Raw genomic sequence first — 19,841 nt, forward strand, 5'->3', positions numbered from 1 at the left:
ACTATGGTTGATAAAGGTCTTTAAGGAGAGTTTCCTCCCAGATTCCCAGTTAATCAATGTCATTTGGATGTGGTTATGCTCTAGCACTTGTCCATTGTTCTTAGAGTTTGATGGCACAGCGCCTCTACTCACTGGAGTTTAGGAGGATGAGGGGGGTGACCTTATTGAAACTGCAGTGGAATGCCTGGATAGTCGATGTGGAGGGGATGTTTCCACTAGTGGGAGAGTGTAGAATCAGAGGGAACACCCTTAGAATAAAAGCACGTTCCTTTTGAAAGAAGATGACGAGGAATTTCTTCAGTCAGAGGGTGGTGTATCTGTGGAATTCATTGCCAAAGACGACTGTGGAGGCCAAGTCATTGGGTATTTTTAAGGTGGAGATTGACAGATTCTTGATAAGTTTGGGTGTCAGGGGTTATGGGGTGAAGGCAGGAGAATGGGGTTGAGAGGGAAAGATAGATCAGCTATGATTGAATGGCAGAGTAGACTCGACGGGGCAAATGGCCTAATTCTGCTCCTATCACATGATCTACTTACCTTTGCCTGATGATTCTAGTTTTTGCACCGGCAAGACCTTGGCCGATCTAACAGCCTGAAGAAAGTGATGCTGGGACCACACACTCAAGACGTTACCTCATAGGGTAGGTTCAGAAACAAAATGGAAGCACAACGATAATTTAAATATTTGACTTTATGTTGAAACATATCTCTTTTATAAACCAAATTTCAGAAATTCAGAGAACCTAATTCTTTCCATCAAAAAAATACATTGCAAAACAGTACAATAATCAACTAAAAACACAAAACCATGGCATATTTTAAGTCCATTCGCAGAACTATTCTCATCAGGGCTAAGGCAATGAAGTTGGTTTGAATTCAGTGGAATACCTGTCCATGTGGCAGTGGTAGATGTTGGGAAAGGCAAGCGGGGGTAAGACACAAACAACAAAACATTGCACTAATAGAGTCAACAGATCAGCAATACACAGCCCTCCTTGCCAACCTGGGTCACACAATTGACTTACAATAAAAGGAAACCATTGACATTCATGAAGACAAAAGATATGGATGCCAGGATAGTTAATGCACTCTAGGTTCAATGTTCTACTTTAAGCTTTCCTGATTTGTTGCGGATGGCTGCCGAGAACGAGGGGGTGGGGGGGGCCGGCGGGGGGCTGCCTGCTGCCACGTGCGGCGGCAGGCAGAAGATAGGACTGTTGGTGAACTTTTGTAACTTTGTCAGCACCAGAAACATGGCAACGCTTGTGTATTGCCGGGGTGAGGTCAGCTGTATGATTTTACCGAGTTGTATGCAAAACAAAGCATTTCACATGACGATCGTTGAATCTAAAGTATCGTTGAATCATCATTGAATCATCATTGAATCAAGGATGCAAACCAGAAAAGCCCGTCTGAACCCACCCCCTTCCACCCCCTAAACACAATGGTTACCCAAGACGACTCATAGATCTAGTGGTACGGCATTTTGTATTTCTCACGGCAATGAGTGTTTGGCAAGAAATAAGGCCAAGCTGCACAGGATCAACACACCTCCATTCCAGGCACTTTCACGTGCAGCGATGTGGATCATGTACAAGCCGAGGACATTAGTCTATCTTGACCTCATGGGCTGAAGGGCCTGTTCTTGTGCTGTTCTACGTTCTAAGCCAAGGACACATTGGGGAGTGGATCGCTCTGGTACCAGAGACAACACTGCCAAAAATTATTCAATAGAAGTAAAGATAGACACAACTTACTAGAGTAACTCAGTGCGTCAGGCAGCATCTATGCAGTGACATGGACAGATGATGTTTCAGGTCAGCTCCTATAACATAACCTATCCATCTTACACTAGGGATGCTGCCGGATGCGCTGAGTTACTCCAGCATTTGTGACTTTCTTTGATAAATCAGCATCTGCAGTTCCTTGTTATTGCATCCAATTGAAGTTACTCAAGAATTAATTATTCCTTCAGGTAACATTGATGGATGCATCTGGTCAAAAGGAGACTTGGAGATTCTCACCCCACAATGTTCTCAGCACTTCAGGCGTTTCACTAATTAGTTCTAACCATGCAAGATGGTTTGATAACAAATAGTATGTAATTTTGAAATATAAAAATAGTTTTCTTGGCTTTGTAGTAATGCTGCTGAGGCATTTTGGATTCCAGGCTTCCACTAATATGTGAACGACTTCATAAGAGAGGCACAGTGGAGGAACGGTAGAGTTGCTGCCTTACAGCGCCAGAGACCTGGGTTCCATCCTGACTATGGGTGCTTTCTGTATAGTGTTTGCACATTCTCCCCATGACCTGTGTGTGTTTTCTCCGAGATCTTCGGCTTCCTCCCACTCTCCAAAGACGTACAGGTTTGTAGGTTAATTGGGTCTGTCTGTCTGTCGTGACAACGTGCGGGGATCGCTGGTTGGTGCGGACTCGGAACTAACCTAAACTAATTTGCCCAGTGAAAGATAGTGTCACTGTAATTCCTTTCCGTACTCCATCTGATATCACCTCAGATTAGCTCAGCTAAACCAGCATATTGACAAGAGGAATGAAGTGGAAGTGCAAATCCAAATGCAATTCAGCTCCTCACTGTACAACTAATATAGACTCAACCAGCACCAGCCTATGCAAACATCATCACCTTCTTGGTTTGGAGGAGGCTACAAATATTTTTGCAGTAAAAAAATAGTTTCTAAAGAAGAAAGATTCTAAGGGTAGTAGGAGGCAACCGTGGCTGACAAGAGAAGTTAGGGATAGAATAAAACTAAAAGAAAAGATGCATAACACAGCAAAGAGTAGCCGGAAGCCAGAGGATTGGGAAACTTTCATAGGACAACAGAAGGAAACAAAATGGGCAATACAGGCTGAAAAGATGAAGTACGAAGGGAAGCCGGCCAGGAATATAAAGAAGGACAGGAAAAGCTTCTTTAGATATGTTAAGGGAAAAAGAGTCAAATGTGGGTCCCTTGAAGGCAGACACAGGTGAAATTATTATGGGTAACAAGGAAATGACAGAAGAGTTAAACAGGTACTTCGGATCTGTCTTCACTAAGGAAGACATAAACAATCTCCCAGATTTACTGGAGGACAGAGGATCTAAGGGGGTAGAGGAACTGAAAGACATTTTCATTAGGCGAGAAATAGTTTGGGTAGGCTAATGGGACTGAAGGATGATAAATCCCCTGGACCTGATGGTCTGCATCCCAGGGTCCTCAGGGAGGTGGCTCCAGAAATAGTGGACGCATTGGTGATAATTTTCCAATGTTCGATCGATTCAGGATCAGTTCATGTGGATTGGAGGATAGCTAACGTTATCCCACTTTTCAAGGAAGGAGCGAGAGAGAAAACGGGGAATTACAGACCAGTTAGCCTGACTTCAGTGGTGGGAAAGATGCTGGAGTCAATTATTAAAGAGGTAATAATGGGGCATTTGGATAGCAGTAAAATGATTAGTCCAAGTCAACATGGATTTATGAAAGGGAAATCATGCTTGACTAATCATCTGGAATTTTTTGAGGATGTGACAAGTAAAATGGATGAAGGGGAGCCAGTGGATGTAGTGTACGGGAGACTGGCGACTAAAATTAGAGCACATGGTATTGGGGGTAGGTGTTGACATGGATAGAAAATTAGTTGGCAGACAGGAAGCAAAGAGTAGGAGTGAACGGGTCCTTTTCAGAACGGCAGGCAGTGGCGAGTGGAGTGCCGCAAGGCTCGGTGTTGGGGTCGCAACTGTTTACTATATATATTAATAATTTGGAAGAGGGAATTAGGTGCAACACTAGCAAGTTTGCGGATGACACAAAGCTGGGTGGCAGTGTGAACTGTGAAGAGGATGTTAGGAAGTTGCAGGGTGACCTGGACAGGTTGAGTGAGTGGGCAGATGCGTAGCAGATGCAGTGTAATATAGATAAATGTGAGGTTATCCACTTTGGCGCCAAAAATAAGTGGGCAGATAATCATCTCAATAGGGTTAGGTTAGGCAAGGGGGAGGTGCAGCGAGACCTGGGCGTCCTTGTACACCAGTCACTAAAAGTTGGTGTGCAGGTAAATCAGAGAGTGAAGAAAGCTAATGGAATGTTGGCTTTCATAACAAGAGGATTTCAGTATAGGAGTAAAGAGGTTCTTCTGCAGTTATACAGGGCTCTGGTGAGACCACATCTGGAGTATTGTGTCCAGTTTTGGTCTCCGAATTTGAGGAAGGACATCCTTGTGATTGAGGCAGTACAGCGTAGGTTCACGAGATTGATCCCTGGGATGGCGGGACTGTCATATGAGGAAAGATTGAAAAGACTAGGCTTGTATTCACTGGAGTTTAGAAGGATGAGGGGATGTTCTTATAGTAACATATAAAATTATAAAAGGACTGGACAAGCTAGATGCAGGAAAAATGGTCCCAATGTTGGGCGAGTCCAGAATCAGGGGCCACAGTCTTAGAATAAAGGGGAAGCCATTTAAGACTGAGGTGAGAAAAAACTTTTTCTCCCAGAGAGTTGTGAATTTGTGGAATTCCCTGCCACAGAGGGCAGTGGAGGCCAAGTCACTGGATGGATTTAAGAGAGTTATATAGAGCTCTAGGGGCTAGTGGAATCAAAGGATATGGGGAGAAGGCAGGCGCGGGTTATTGATTGGGGACGATCAGCCATGATCACAATGAATGGCGGTGTTGGCTCGAAGGGCCGAATGGCCTCCTCCTGCACCTATTTTCTATGTTTCTATGTTTCTAATGCCTTTGTCATCATCTAGTCAATGGTATACAAGCAATAAAAGGTAAGAAACAGAGCTTAATGTTCGGAAAGGATGTTTCGACTCGTGGGAGAGTTTAGGACCAGAGGGCACCACCTCAGAATATAAGGACGCACCTTTAGAAAATACATGAGGATGCATTTCTACAGTCAGAGGGTGGTGAATCTATGGAATTGATTGCCATAGTGGAGGCCAAGTAATTGGGTATTTTTATGGCAGAGATTAACAGATTCTTGATTGGTAAGGGTCTCAGGGGTTACGGGGAGAAGGCAGGAGAATGGGGTTGAGAGGGAAAAATAGATCACCATGATTGAGTGTACTCGATGAACGAAATGGCCTAATTCTGCTCCTAGAACTTATGAACAAGCAACAAAAGATGAGAAAATGAGTGCTTAATTTTAGTTTAGTTTAGAGATACAGCATGGAAACAGGCCCTTCGGCCCACCGAGTGCGTGCCGACCAGCGATCCCTGCACATTAACACTATTCTACAACCACTAGGGACAATTTTGACATTTACCAAGCCAATTAACCTACAAACCTGTACGTCTTGTGTGGGATGAAACCGATGATCTCGGGGAAAACCCACGCAGGTCACGGGGAGAACGTACAAACTCCGTACATACAGCACCCATAATCTGGATCGAAACTGGGTCTCCGGCGCTGCATTTGCTGTGAGGCAGCAACTCGACCGCTGCCCCACCGTGACTACCCTTAATATTTGTATACGAGTGCATTCAGCGGCAGAAAAGTACAGATAACCCTCATTATATTGAACCATGGGGGGTGGGAAATGGTGTCCGTTATTGCCCATTGTCCGCTATAACTGAGGAAGGGATTCAATCCAACCACCTAGTGGTCATTCAATGAAACAACGGTCTTTTCCAACAGCAAAAAATGTACTTTTAATACTGTGATACTAATACTGATGTCTGTTTGTGACATTGTTTAGAGTATCATTGCACAAGTGTCGACCAAAGCAATTACTAGTCAATGTCAGTGGCTTCCAACACTGTAACCAGCAGCCTGTGTTCTTAATGAGACAGTGGTGTCTGAATACTGTGGGGACACTAGATATGGTAGAACCAAAATCTGCATAAACATGTCCGTTATAATGAGGGTACACTGTATTTAGGAAAACACACTCAAGGGTAAGAATTGTCACCAACTGACAAATAGCACAGGCCTTGCCCAGCTTACAGATAAACCATTAATACAATACATGTCGTGATTCTTGAAAGTGCTTTTAAACTTTTGAAAAAACAAGCAAAAATTTGTAACCAAAAAAGAGGAATGAAAGAGAAAAAACAGATGACAGTAAATTATAATTACCATAACAATTTAGTTTTGATAAATATTTACTAGCGCTTCACTTACAAATGCAGCTTTTTAAAAATAACCGTATATTTAGAGCTTTGTGAAAGCATTCAAAGCAATTTGAATGTTTTAAGTCAGTTTTAAAACATTTAAATCAGTTATCAACAAAGATAACTCACAATTGGCAAATAAATATTAGTGACCTTTGACAGATCTGAAATGCCCAGAATTTAAAATGCTTCAAGTTGATATGTATAGGCATTCCAACATTAAAACATCTGCATTCAGCATTTAGTATAATTAAATGCTTTGTGACAAAATGATAAATCATTACTTTAAAATTTAGTTTGTTAGAAAGTTACATTTCCATGGCGGTCATTGAACTACCTATTCTTGGGTACACTACCAGCTCGCTCCTTCCTCTCACATCCCCTCCACCCTTTCACAGATACACTTTCCTTTGGCTTCACATTTCGCGCCTCCTCCATCTAAACCTCCTTACCTCACTCTGTCCTTTCATCCCTGGCCTTTGTCCAACCGTCCGACAAACCAAGCCCACCCTCACCTGTATCCACCTATCATTCGCCAGGCTTGTCCCGCCTCCCCCCACCTTTCTTCCAGCTTTCCTTCCCCTCCCACTACAATCAGTCCGAGGAAGGGTGGTTAATCTGTCGAATTCATTGCCACAGAGGGCTGTGGAAGCCTTTGGTGGATATGTTTAAGGCAGAGATAGACACATTCTTAATTAGAACGGGTGTCAAGGGTTATGGGGAGAAGGCAGGAAAATGGGATTAGGTGGCAGAGATCAGCCAAGATTGAATGGCGGAGTGGACTTGATGGACCAAATGGCCTAATTCTACTCCTAGAACTTGGGAACTTGAGGGGTCCTGACCTGAGATGTCCTCCACAGATGCTGCCTGAACCACTGAGTTACTCCAGCATTGTGCCCCTGTTTGGCAAACCAGCATCTGCAGTCCCTTGTGTCTCCAGTCTGTTGAAATGGTTGGATTGTTGGTGAATTATTAAGTCATTCTTGGTGACAATATGAATTTGCATCCTATCCCTAAAGCAGGTCTCAGCGACTAGCAGGGTACTGATGGGCTTTAATTATAGCTTGAAGGTGAAAAGTAAACGCTGAAATATTAAGTTACTGGAACACAATTTTATGCATTATTCCCCAGTAATGCATAATGTAGCACAGTGGCGCAGTGGGAAATTTGCTGCCTCACAGTGCTAGAGACCCAGATTCAATCCTGACTAGGGGTCCTGTCTGTACTGAGTTTGCATATTCTCCCTCTGAGTTTCCCCCGGGTGCTCTGGTCTCCTCCCACAACCCAAAAACGTGCAGGTTTGTACATTAATTGGCCCTCTGTAAATTGCCCTAAGTGTGTAGGGAATAGATGAGAATGTGGGACAACAAAGAAATAGTGTGAAGGGGTGATCGCTGGTCGGTGTGTAGTCAGTAGGCCAAAGGGCCTGTTTCCATGCTGTATCTCTGAACTAAATAAAAACTAACAAACAATCAACTTATGATAAAGTGGAAAACGACATGCACTTGCTGCTACTTTGGCCACAAAATGTTAATGAACCACGAGCTAGGATTCAACAGTTCTCATAGTTAACAGTTGTGGCAGCCAATGTGATAACTAATGCACTAGCCTTGGCCTGTACAGGTACAGGACTGAAGGCCCTCAGTTGGAAGAATTGCACTGGGGAGAGGCAACTTCAGCCACACAGCTGAAAAAGTAGGAAAGGTTTGGCAAAGTGATTGCTTTCCAAAATTTCCAATCCAATTGCTTATGTAAAAGGACAAGGAGAAATGTAATTAGCCAGAGGATGTAGAATCTGAAGAATTCATTGCCACACAGGGTTGTGGAGGACGTTTTTAAAATTGAGCATTTTTAAAGCGGAGATTGACAGGTTCTTGATTAGTGAGCATGTCAAAGGTTACGAGAAGGCAGGAGAATGGGGTTGAGAGGGAAAAGTAGATCAGCAATGATCGAATGGCAGAGCAGACTCGATGGGCTGAATGGACTAATTCTGCTATATCCCAAATTTCTCATCTTAAACTCCAGAGAAATGCTATAAACTTTAATTCTCTGCCACTCCCCCAACAAAAGAAATAAGTACAAGTTAGCACAATTAAAGCACTCTTACAGCTGCTCACAGCTAACGGGAGCGAAATTCAATTACCATTTTAATATGCAATTAATTGCCGAATCGCTGGTTAGAGGGGTTTGTCTGAAATTCCATTTGAGATGCATAAACACCTGCAGAAGTAAACCATCTTTCTCCAAAAAAATCTGCACAACTGTTTTCAACAACAATCTTGAAGAAAAGGTTTGCAAAACAGTGGTTTTCAACAGTTAACGTGAGTGGCAAGATATATTGGATTGGATTAGTGATCGTTTGGACCCAAGGTAATATATCCCAAGGTACACCTGTATTAGCACACAGACTGGCAGCAAGGAGGTTACTGAGGAGGTTGACTCTGTCCATCGGCAACTGGCTGCTCTTGAGATTGGTGGTGACCTGGTGAAGCAGCTGGATTCATACCTGTGGGAAAAAGAGTCCGCAGATTTAGTCGAGACAGCAAGCTAACTTTTCTGTAACATGTTTATACTTGGTAGACAACAGCAAGCCAACAGGCTCTAAGGGGTGGCACAGTGGCACAGCAGGTAAAACTACTGCCTCAGTGCCAGAGACCTAGGTTTGATCCTGACCGCGGGTGCTGTCTGTGTGGAGTTTCACGTTTAGTTTATTGTCACGTCTACTGAGGTAGTGAAAAGCTTTTGTTGTGTGCTAACCAGCCAGGAGAAAAACTAGACATGATTACAATCAAGCCATTACGGTATAAAGGGAATAACGTTTAATGCAAGATAAAGTCCAGTAAAGTCTGATTAAATATAGTCCAATGGTCTTCAATGAGGTGGATGATAGGTCAGGACCGCACTCTAGTTGTGATAGACGGTTCAGTTGCCCTATAACAGCTGGGAAGAAACTATCCCTGAATCTGGAGGTGTCCTTTTTCACACTTCTGTACCTCTTGCCTAAGAGGGAGTGACTGCAGTGAAATTCAGTGACTGCGTGGGTTTCCTCCAGGTGCACTGGTTTCCTCCCACATCCCAAAGACGTGCAAGTTTGTTGGTTAATTGGTCCTCCGTAAATTGCCACTGCCTTGTCGGGAGTGGACGAGAAAGTAGGATGACATGGAACTAATGTGAAAGGGGGGGGGGATCAAAACTAACTTCCTAAAGGATATTTGATGACCTTCAGTCCTGGTGGGTGCCTGGAACACGCTGCCAGGGGTGGTGCAGGCAGATATCGCAGCAGTGTTCAAGGGGCTTTTGGATAGGCACATGGATATGGAGGGATAGCCATTTACATTTGATATTAACAAAGGAAATAGAAAAATAGAAGATTGATCCTTTTGCACATTAAGATAATAGAGAGTGTAACTAAATTTTAGCAACCACTTTCTCAGTTATTAACTTGAAATCAATTGGTCTGTCTTATCGAAGTGATGCAGAATGGCGACACAAGCAAGCAACCGGGGGCACAGCAGTGGAGTTGCTGCCTTACAGCGCCAAAGACCTAGGTTTGATCCTAACTATGGGTGCTGTCTGTACAGAGTTTGCACATTCTCTGTGACCACACAGATGGTCTGGTAACCCCCCCACACGCCAAAGACATGCAGGTTAATTAGCTTCTGTATATTTTCCCTTGAGTGTAGGATATGAGAGATCACTGGTCGGTGCGGACTCGGTGGGCCAAAGGGCCCGTTTCCACGCTGCAACTCTAAACTAAACTAAGAGTTCCTTGTTTCTACAGGCAAGATTTGGTCTTGACATCATGTTTGGCACAGGCATTGTGGGCCGCAGGGCCTGTTCTTGTGCCGTGCTGTTCTGCATATATGATAAAGGGAAATCATGCACCACCTGAGAAACTGAAGGATCTACGTGCGAATAATTATGCAAATGAATTGAGCAGAGTTATCATGCATGGTATTAGTCAACAATGTTAATCACAAGTCACCAACCAGGCTGAAAGCGAAGTTCTCCATTTGGTCCTTCCGGCAGTGGGGCATGTTGTGCCTGCTTCTTCTGCTCCAGTTGCTGCACAGCCTTGGGAATTGGAGATTAAAAAGAGAAGAATGAAAATAGAATTCTGAAAACTATGATACTTCCGTACATTGAGGTAATGGTGAGCGCAATCAACTCTTAGCAAACCATCCCTCAGTTACTCATTCAAGGTCAATTGTTCTGGCTTATTGAAGAGATGAATGCACCATGGAGCCACAAGGAACTGCAGATGCCAGAGCCTTGGGTAGACGACAAAGAGCTGGAGTAACTCAAAAGGTCAGGCAATGGATCAATGCTTGATTCATGACAAAATTTGATTTGTTGGCACCTTTGTAAACGGTAAAGAAACTACTGATGAATAAGAATACTTTAAAAACAAGAGAAAAGGGTGTGGCACAGTGTTATTGATCTGCTGCCTTGCAGCACCAGAAACCTGGTGTAATTCTGACCTCGGGTGCTGTTTGTGTGTGGAACTTGGGCGTTCGCCTTGCGACTGGGTGAGTTTTCTCTGGGTGCTCTGGCTTCCTCCCACACCCCAAAGACGTGCAAGTTTGTAGGTCAATTGGCTTCTATAAACTGTCCCTAGTCAGTAGAACAGAACTAGTGTCTGGGGATCAATGGTCAGTGTGGTCTTGGTGGGCCGATGCTTTATCTCTCAAGTGAAGTCTAAAGTCAGGCTGCAAGTGAAACGTCGCCGGCCCATGTCCTCTGGAGAAGCTGCCTGGTTACTCAAAGCACTTTATGTTCTAGAGATGAATGTGGACATTTTCTTGGGAAATATGTATCCATTTGTCATGCAGTATCCAACGTTCCCGCTCCCAATAAAGCCCAGATGGGAGACACAAGGAACTGGAGACGTCGGATTGTTGCTCAACGTTCCACCATCTGCAATTCCTCATTGCTCAATGTTCAAGCATCTGCAGTTCCTTGGAGTCCGAGGAAGGGTCCTGACCTGAAGCATCTGCTGTCCATTCCCTCCACAGATGCTACCTGACCCACTAAGTTCCTCCAGCACTTTGTGCTCGTGTCAAGGCACTGACAGGATTGGCCCTGCTAACGTCACTTTCGGAGCTGTCACTAAATGAAAGTGTGCAATGGAGGGAAGTGCAGTCAGACGCTCGTACCTGGTGGAATTCCAACTTCTGAGCGTGGAGCTGATCCTGTTGAAGCTCCAGCTCTTCCCGCTGCTTCAGCAGATCATCCGATTTCAACCTCAGTTCATTCTCCTGGTTTGTCAGTCGCTTCTCAAAATCCTGCAGCTCGCCTTCTGAATAAAGGTCCTGTTCATCCAGGGTCTGCGGTACAAGAAGCAATAAAAACCTCAAGGAAATCAAATCAGCAAACATCCCTAACTTACTAGTAGTTCAGAATTACAGAGCAACAACCAAACATAATGCCTAATAACTGGTAGAGTTAATTTAACACAACAAGGAAGAATGGATTAATAATTGGCAGTAAACACAGTTGATGGCTGGGCGGCACAGCGTTGCAGCAGGTAGAGCCGCTGCCTCACACTACCCGAGACCCAGGTCCAATCCCAATCTCAGGTGCTGTCTCTATGGAGTTTGCCTGTACTCCGTGTGCCCACGTGGATTTTCTCTGGGTGCTCCGGTTTTCTCCCACATCCTAGAGATGTGCGGGTTAATTGTGCCTCGGTAAAATTGCTCCTGTTGTTTCGGGAGTGGATGAGAAAGTGGGATAACGTAGAACTAGTGTGAACGGGTGATCGATGGTTGGTGTGGACTCAGTGGGCTCAAGGGCCAGTTTCTACTGGGAGGTTCGACTGCAGTTGTACAGGGTCTTGGTGAGACCACACCTGGAGTATTGTGTACAGTTTTGGTCTCCTAATCTGAGGAAAGACATTCTTGCCATAGAGGGAGTACAGAGAAGGTTCACCAGACTGATTCCTGGGATGGCAGGACTTTCAAATGAAGAAAGACTGGATAGACTCGGCTTGTACTCGCTAGAATTTAGAAGATTGAGGGGGGATCTTATAGAAACTCACAAAATTATTAAGGGGTTGGACAGGCTAGATGCAGGAAGATTGTTCCCGATGTTGGGGAAGTCCAGAACAAGGGGTCACAGTTTAAGGATAAGGGGGAAGTCTTTTAGGACCGAGATGAGAAAACATTTTTCACACAGAGCGGTGAATCTGTGGAATTCTCTGCCACAGAAGGTGGTTGAGGCCAGTTCATTGGCTATATTTAAGAGGGAGTTAGATGTGGCCCTTGTGGCTAAAGGGATCAGGGGGTATGGAGAGAAGGCAGGTACAGGATACTGAGTTGGATGATCAGCCATGATCATATTGAATGGCGGTGCAGGCTCGAAGGGCCGAATGGCCTACTCCTGCACCTATTTTCTATGTTTCCATGTTTCCACGCTGTATCACTGAACTAAATTTTTAAAAAGTCCTAATTCTGACTCGATTCATCTCTAAACTTTTAGTCAGAAGATTAAGCTGTACACCTTCAACTTATCCATCAGAGCAATATCCCTTCTTTGGCAAAACGCATGGAGAAAATTAAAAGCAGACTCAAATGTCAAAGACTGGAGAGCCTAGATTTAAAGTGAGGGGAAAAGTTAAAAGGAGATGCACGGGGTGGTAATAGAGATAGATATGATAGCGGCGTTTAAGAGGCTTTTAGATAGGCACATGGACGTGAAGGGAATAGAGGGATGTGGAGCATGTTCAAGCAGAGATGAGTTTAACTTGGCATCATATTTAGCACAGACATTGCGGGCTGAAGGGCCTGTTCCTGTGCTGTACTATTTTGTGTTCTACGATCAAATATATTGTAATCACACCACACAACAGATCTCACCACAGTTGTGGTGTATTTCATGTTGTTGTCACAACTACGATGCTCGGGGTACCAAGTGGCAGATTTTACAACAGGATATCTTTAGCATTTACCGCACACAGCCACTCACCTCCCAAGGATCTGTTTCTCCAAATTCCTTCTTTTCCGAAGCCCTTTGAAACTCCTCTGCTGAAATCAACCGGTCCTTGTTTACATCAACCTGAAAAATAAAATTGTTTGGTGACCATAATGTAGAGCTTAACACATTTAATGCAACACCTGGGACTAGAAAACTGCAATGTGTACAGAGAATGGGTTTATATATAATGAAACAGATAGAGCCATCGCGTGGCATAGAGGCACAGAGATCCGGGTTTCATCCTAACCTTGGGCGCTGTCTGCGTGGAGTTTGCACGTTCTCTCTGTGAACATATGGGTTTCCTCACACATCCCAAAGACGCACGGGTTTGTAAGTTAATTGGCTCTCTGGAATATCCCCCAGAGTGTAGGGAGTGGGTGAGAAAGTGGGAAAACAGAACTAGTGTGAATGGATGATCAATGGTCAGTGTGGACTTGGTGGGTCAGAGGTCCTGTTTCCATGCTGTATTTCTAAACTAAACACTGAAACATGTTGGGTAAAGGCAGATGGTACCCAAGTTGGGGTCAAACAAGCATCAATAAATCTGGTTATAGAAAAATTAAATGTCTATACCAAAGATAAAACAACATTTCCCCTCTGAAGACATATAAAAAGCTGGAGGAACTCAACGGGGTAGACAGCATCTCTGGAGAAAAGGAATAGGTGACGTTTTGGGTCAGGACCCTTCATCGGATATTGTCCCTCTTCCGCATATCTATTTGGAGGCATGTTTAACTTCGCCTTTAGCACATGCACTGCCTCAAAGTCAAGGGGACTGGCAGAACAGGCAGATTAGATCATTATCATTCTCCATAGAACAGTACTGCTCAGGAATAGGCCCTTCAGCTCACAATTTCCATTCTAAGCATAATGTCAAGTTAAACTACACATGATCCATATCCCTCCATTCCCAGCAAATCCATGTACCTCTCCAAAAGCCTCTCAAACGTTACTTTCGTATCTGCCTCCACCTCACCCCTGGCAGCATGTTCCAGGCACCCACCACCCTGCATTTCTCCTTGAGACTTGCCCCCTCTCACCGTAAAGCTACACCTGCTAATCTTTGACATTTCCACCCTGAGAAAAAGATTGTGTGTAGTTTTGTAGTGATTGATTGAAAGTTACAGCATGGAGACAGGGCCTTTGGCCCGCCCAGTCCACGCTGATCATCGATCACCCATTCACACTCGTTTTTAAGTTATCCCAGTTTCTTATCTACTCCCGACACACGAGGGACCAGAACAGCATGCAATACCACAATAAATCTTTGGTTTAAACCACCATCTGCTGTTCCTTCCTACGCACACAATACCACAAATGTAGCCTAACTAAAGTCTAAGAGCTGCATCATGACTTTGACTCTTTTGCCCAATGCCAGACCAATGAGAGCGAACATACCACAGACCTTCTTTACTAACTCTATTGACTTGCGTTGCCACTTTCAGGGGGCTGTGGCCTTGGACCGAAAAAGAAATCTGTCTGGACTCACAAACGGTCACGGGATCAAGGAAAGTGATAGCTGGATAGTGTAGAGTATTATTATTCTATACGAGGGAAGTCTAAACTTGCATCCCTTATGTCGAAAACAAAGATTCAAACTCACACAAGATATTCCATACAGCAATAAAAAGAAACAACACTGCTCAATAAAAAAACCACACTGATTAGCGGTCTTCAATATCATTTAACAATGAAAACAACTTGCCTTTAAATGACACTCATTCATCATAAATCTTTGCCCCATATGGGTGAAGACAAAGATCAAAGACAAACACAACTTACCAATTTCATAATCTTGAAAATAAATCACATTTACCTTCATGAAGTTTCACAATTAGATATGCTGAACAATGAATTGTTTCTTTACTTTTAAGTTCTAAAAGGGACCACGCATCACTTTTCATGTGCTGAGCATTTCATGCTTTACCTCTTTCATGACATGTTCTCTCATCCTCAGTCGTTCTTCCTCCATCTCCATCATATCATCTTCTGCATTGTTTGGGTCGTAAATCTTCTCCAGCTTTATTTTGTTTTGAAAAAAAAAAAAGAACAGCAACTTAAAATGGAGATAAAATAAATTGTAAATTTGTTACGTTTAGCTATAGTTTAGACATAGAGCACGGAAACTGGCCCTTCGGCCCACCAAGTCCGCACCGACCAGCAATCTCCATGCATTATCACGACTCTACAGAACAATTTTACATTTATACCAAGCCAATTAACCTACAAACCTGTACGTCTTTGGAGTGTGGGAGGAATCCAAATGTCTCACAGAAAACCCTGACGGTTACGGGGAGAACGTACAAACTCTGTACAGGCAACACCCGTAAATGCTGGGACATTGAGGAAAACAAAGCTCCCGACCCAAAACGTCGCCTGTCCATTTCCTCCCCAGATGCTGCCCAACCCACTGAATTCCCTCAGCACTTTGTGCCTGGCAGGAATGGACAATTTCATTATGCCCCTTATTTCTTAGCAGAACTATCATTCCAGAATCATTTAGAAAGCCAGTGGAGAAAGTTTAGCCCTTTGGTTGCAGAGCGTTCAGTCATTAAAACCACATAAAACAAAGAGAATTTCCCCAATTGCCAAATGTTTTGAACCTGGCAAACTTAATGAAACTATGGAGAATGGAGATGAGGAGGATTTTCTTTAGTCAGAGGGTGGTGAATCTGTGGAATTCATTGCCAAAGACGGCAGTGGAGGCCAAGTCAGTGGGTACTTTGGCAGAAGAGATTGTTAGGCTCTTGATTAGTAAGGTCACATCAAAGGTAAGAAGGCAAGAGAATGGGGAAAAATATATGTCAAGATTAAATGGCGGAATAGCTGGGTGTAACGGTGCGTAGCTCGTGTACTGGTCGGCGCTGACTGTGGGCCTGTTTCCGTGCTGTGCCTGTAAAGTAAACTGAAATAGGCTCGATGGGCCGAACGGTGTAATTATGCTCCTGGGTCCTATGGACTAATCATTACGACAAATGGGATAACAAGTGAGAAAAGTTCACTACTGACAGCAGAGAGTACATTGCCTCAGGTATTTAGACATCAGAACCTTTGGCTCAGGGTGGACATAGAAGGACACAAAGTGCTGGAGTAACTCAGCGGGTCAGGCAGCATCAATAGTGAACACGGATAGGGTTTGATTCCAGTCGAGACCCTTCTTCAGACTGATTGTGTGTGTGGGGGGGGAGGGGGGGGGGGGGGGGGGGGGGGGAGGGAGCTAGCAAAAGATGAAAGGACAAAGCATGGCAACACAGGAGAGCGGAGTTTTGATAGGCAGATGGTTGGAACAAAGGCCAGAGATACAGAGAAGGTTTAAACTTTAACACGAGATGGAAAAGTTCAGTACTGACATCAGAGATGGCATTGCCACAGATTTGTCAACATCAGAAGCATTTGCCCAGGGTAAGCCCAGAGGGCATCGCTTAAAGATGAGAGACGCAAAGTTTAAAGTACAAAAAACTGTTGATGTTTTCCAAAAAAAATTATTGATTAATACCTCTTTGGTGAATAATGCTTCCATCTCTTGCTCATCCAAGAATCCATCACCATTGGTATCTGAGAGGGGGTAAAATCTTATCAATTCCTTAACGTATATCCAATTAAAACATCTGCAATGTATTGTATCCACTCTTCCTTTAGAGCTAATGGAATGTAGCTGATGAGATCAAACATTAATTACATTACAATAACATATTCCTACATTAAAGTTTAAAGCTTGAACCCAGTGCAAGTGATATTTTACAATACAAATTCAGGCAATTGGCCTATCAGTTACAATATCTATGGTTACCCATTCCTTCTCTCCAGAGATGCTGCCTGTCCCGCTGAGTTATTCCAGCTTTTTGGGGGTCTATCTTCAGTTTAAACCAGCATCTGCAGTTCCTTCTTACACACTGAAAGTGTGTTGATGGAGAATATCGAAAATTACTTAGTCATTCGGCAGAGACACAAGGAACTACAGATGCCACAATCTCAAGCAAAACACAAAGTGCTGGAGGAACTCAGCGGGTCAGGCAACATCTGCAGAGATAATGGACAGACAACATATCGGGTCGGGTCCATCTTCAGATTGATTAGCCGGAGTTATGTGGAGTTATGTTTATCCGGGCATGATGTTGGGCACAAACATTGTGGGCTGCACTGTTCTACGTGGGAATGAGGAACTGCAGATGTTGGACACAATGTGCAGGAGTATCTCAGCGGGTTATGCTCCATGTAATTAGCTAGATTGGATCTGTCTTACCGTGTAGCTTAAAGAACGTCTTTGGATCAAAGTCCTCAGGATCCAGCCCATCAGTTTCCTCCCAAACTTCTTTTAATTGATCCTTGCTGCCCTGTGAGAGATTAGGAACAAAACGTTTAAAACTCGGTGCTGACATTAGTTTGGTTTAACTTTAGAGGTACAGCATGGAACAGGCCCTTTAGCTCACCGACACTGTGGTGACCATCAATCACCCATTCTAGGCTCATTAGTTCCATGTTATCCCACTTTCTCACCCATATATTAACACAACCATATACACTAGGGACAATTTACTAATTAACCTTTGGAGCATGGGAGGAAACCGGAGAAAACCCACGCAGGTCATGGGGAGAAGGTACAAACTCCGCACAGACAGCACCCACAGTCAGGATTGAACCCGCGTCTTTGGCTCAGTGAGGCAGCAACTCTGCCACTGCGCCACCGTGCTGCCCATTGCAGCACACTGCGCCAAGCGCAACCACGTTCATTGTCCCAAACCATCAGCAAGTGCTGTTCAAAGCTGCGAATTGTAAAGCTGGAGGAAGGGGAGAAATAGATGGCCGTCCAGTTAGGGCACAGGGGAGAAAGGTCTGGTTAATAACCAAATATCAGAGAATTCAATGTTCATACCGTTAGGTTGTAAGCTACCCAAGCGGAATATGGGATGCTGTCCCTCCGGGTTGCGAACGGCCTCAGTCTGGCAAGGGAGGAGGCCCAGGACAGAAAGGTCGGTGTGGGGAAGGGAAGGGGAGTTAAAATGGTTAGTAACAAGGAGATCCAGCAGGTCTTGGTGGACCAAGGGCAAGTGTTCAGTGCAATGACCATGGGGTATACGTTGGATCCTGCCTGCCTGCCACCAGCGGGAATTAATGACCTTGCTTTTACCGGATGATTAATTTTTGGATGGTCTTTGTGTTTCTTTCTCAATTCATCAAACTTGGCCTCCTCTTCCTTTCTCTTTTCTTCATCCAGCGACTTCAAGTATTCCCTCCTCTCATGTTCTTTCAGCATCTCGTATTGTTTAAATTCTTCATGTCGTTCCTTGTCGTAGTTCTCCAGGTCGCTGGTGGCCTTGGGGGGGGGGTGGAAACACATCACGTCAACTTACTCTGTACTGAATGCAAGAACTCCCATCACACCCGCCTGGATTTACAGAGGAAGCAATGTATTCCAAAGCTGAAACTGTACAGTACACAGATTGAAACAGACAACCCTCATTATAACGGACCATGGGAGGAGAGGGGGGGGAGTACTGGTGTTGGCTTGTACCTAACATCTGCTCTAACCCAGCAAGGGCATGTGTCTGACTTGAAACATCACCCATTCCTTCTCTCCAGAGAATCCGCCTGACCTGCTGAGTTACTCCAGCATTTTGTGTTTATCTCAGGGAATGTTCGGTCATATATTTTAAATGTTATATCTTAAGTAAAAGGACGTTATTTTAGAAAGATAAGGAGGAATTTCTAGTCAGAGGGTGGTGAATCGGTGGAATTCATTGGCACAGACAGCAGTAGAGGCCAAGTCATTGAGTTTATTTTTAAAGGCAGAGATTGACAAGTTTGTACGGGTGTCAGGGGTTATGGGGAGAAGGCGAGAGAATGGGGTTGAGATAAATCAGCCATGATTGAATGGCGGAGTAGACTCGATGGGCCGAATGGCCTAATTCTGCTCCGATGACTTATCAAAGATAAAATAGGTACTGAAAGCAGGATAATAAAGCCTGCTTCCTGCAGTATTTCACCTGGTCCATCATGGACTGCACTGTATTTGGAAAGAGGTTCCTATAAACAGTGAAAGTAACACACATAATTCTTGTGCAGGGAGGAACTGCAGATGCTGGTCCGAAGAAAGGTTCCCACCCAAAATGTAATCTACTCCTTTTCTCTCAAGATGCTGTGATTGGACCCACTGAGTCACTCAAGCACTTTGTGTCGGTATTCGCACATCATTCTTTATAAATGAATGGCATTGGCCCTGCCCATTGCTGCCACCTAGTGGTTGCTCCATCTATTGTAACCGAACTGCATGTAAAGTGGTGCATAATGACATGGGTAGACTGACTGGTATATTAAAGGTACACAAAATTGCTGGAGGAACTCAGCGGGTGCAGCAGCATCTATGGAGCGAAGGAAATAGGCGACGTTTCGGGCCGAAACCCTTCTTCAGACTGATGGGGGGTGGGGAAAGAAAGAAGGAAAAAGGGAGGAGGAGGAGCCCGAGGGCGGGCGGATGGGAGGGTGGGAGGAGACAGCTAGAGGGTGAAGGAAGGGGAGGGGACAGCACAGGCTAGCCAAATTGGGGGAATTCAATGTTGATGCCAAATTGGGGGAATTCAATGTTGATGCCAAATTGGGGGAATTCAATGTTGATTTTTTGTCACATGTACCAGGGCTGCCAACTCTCACGCTTTGACAGTGAGACTCACGCCCTCAATTAAACTCTCACGCCCTCACCCTCATCAGAAATCAGGGAAGAGAGGGGGGGGGAAGAGAGGGGGGGGGGAAGAGAGG

At 44.4% G+C, this 19,841-nt stretch overlaps 1 protein-coding gene across 1 annotated transcript; it reads right to left on the bottom strand.

Moving 5' to 3' along the window:
• Positions 1–8,152: 8,152 nt before the first annotated feature.
• nucb2 (nucleobindin 2) lies at positions 8,153–18,441 on the bottom strand. Its single transcript, XM_033038474.1, has 8 exons — positions 18,217–18,441; positions 17,332–17,422; positions 16,585–16,643; positions 15,016–15,108; positions 13,080–13,169; positions 11,273–11,443; positions 10,106–10,190; positions 8,153–8,622 (listed from the first exon to the last, which is right to left on the bottom strand). Exons 1-8 carry the CDS (start codon positions 18,424–18,426, stop codon positions 8,540–8,542), a joined length of 882 nt encoding a protein of 293 aa, XP_032894365.1. The 5' UTR covers positions 18,427–18,441; the 3' UTR covers positions 8,153–8,539.
• Between the last annotated feature and the right edge of the window lie 1,400 nt (positions 18,442–19,841).

This window comes from Amblyraja radiata, chromosome 20 (genome assembly GCF_010909765.2).
Source record: "Amblyraja radiata isolate CabotCenter1 chromosome 20, sAmbRad1.1.pri, whole genome shotgun sequence".
In the NCBI taxonomy this organism is placed as follows: domain Eukaryota; kingdom Metazoa; phylum Chordata; class Chondrichthyes; order Rajiformes; family Rajidae; genus Amblyraja; species Amblyraja radiata.

Bases quoted from the DNA above. Each gene is read 5' to 3' on its own strand.
- nucb2 (XM_033038474.1), bottom strand. From the start codon at position 18,426: ATGTGTTTCCACCCCCCCCCCAAGGCCACCAGCGACCTGGAGAACTAC. The intron at 17,423-18,216 runs GTAAAAGCAAGG...AATCTCTCACAG, and splicing joins ATCCAAAAATTAATCATCCG to GGCAGCAAGGATCAATTAAA. The intron at 15,109-16,584 runs GTATTAATCAAT...AACAAAATAAAG, and splicing joins AAGCATTATTCACCAAAGAG to CTGGAGAAGATTTACGACCC.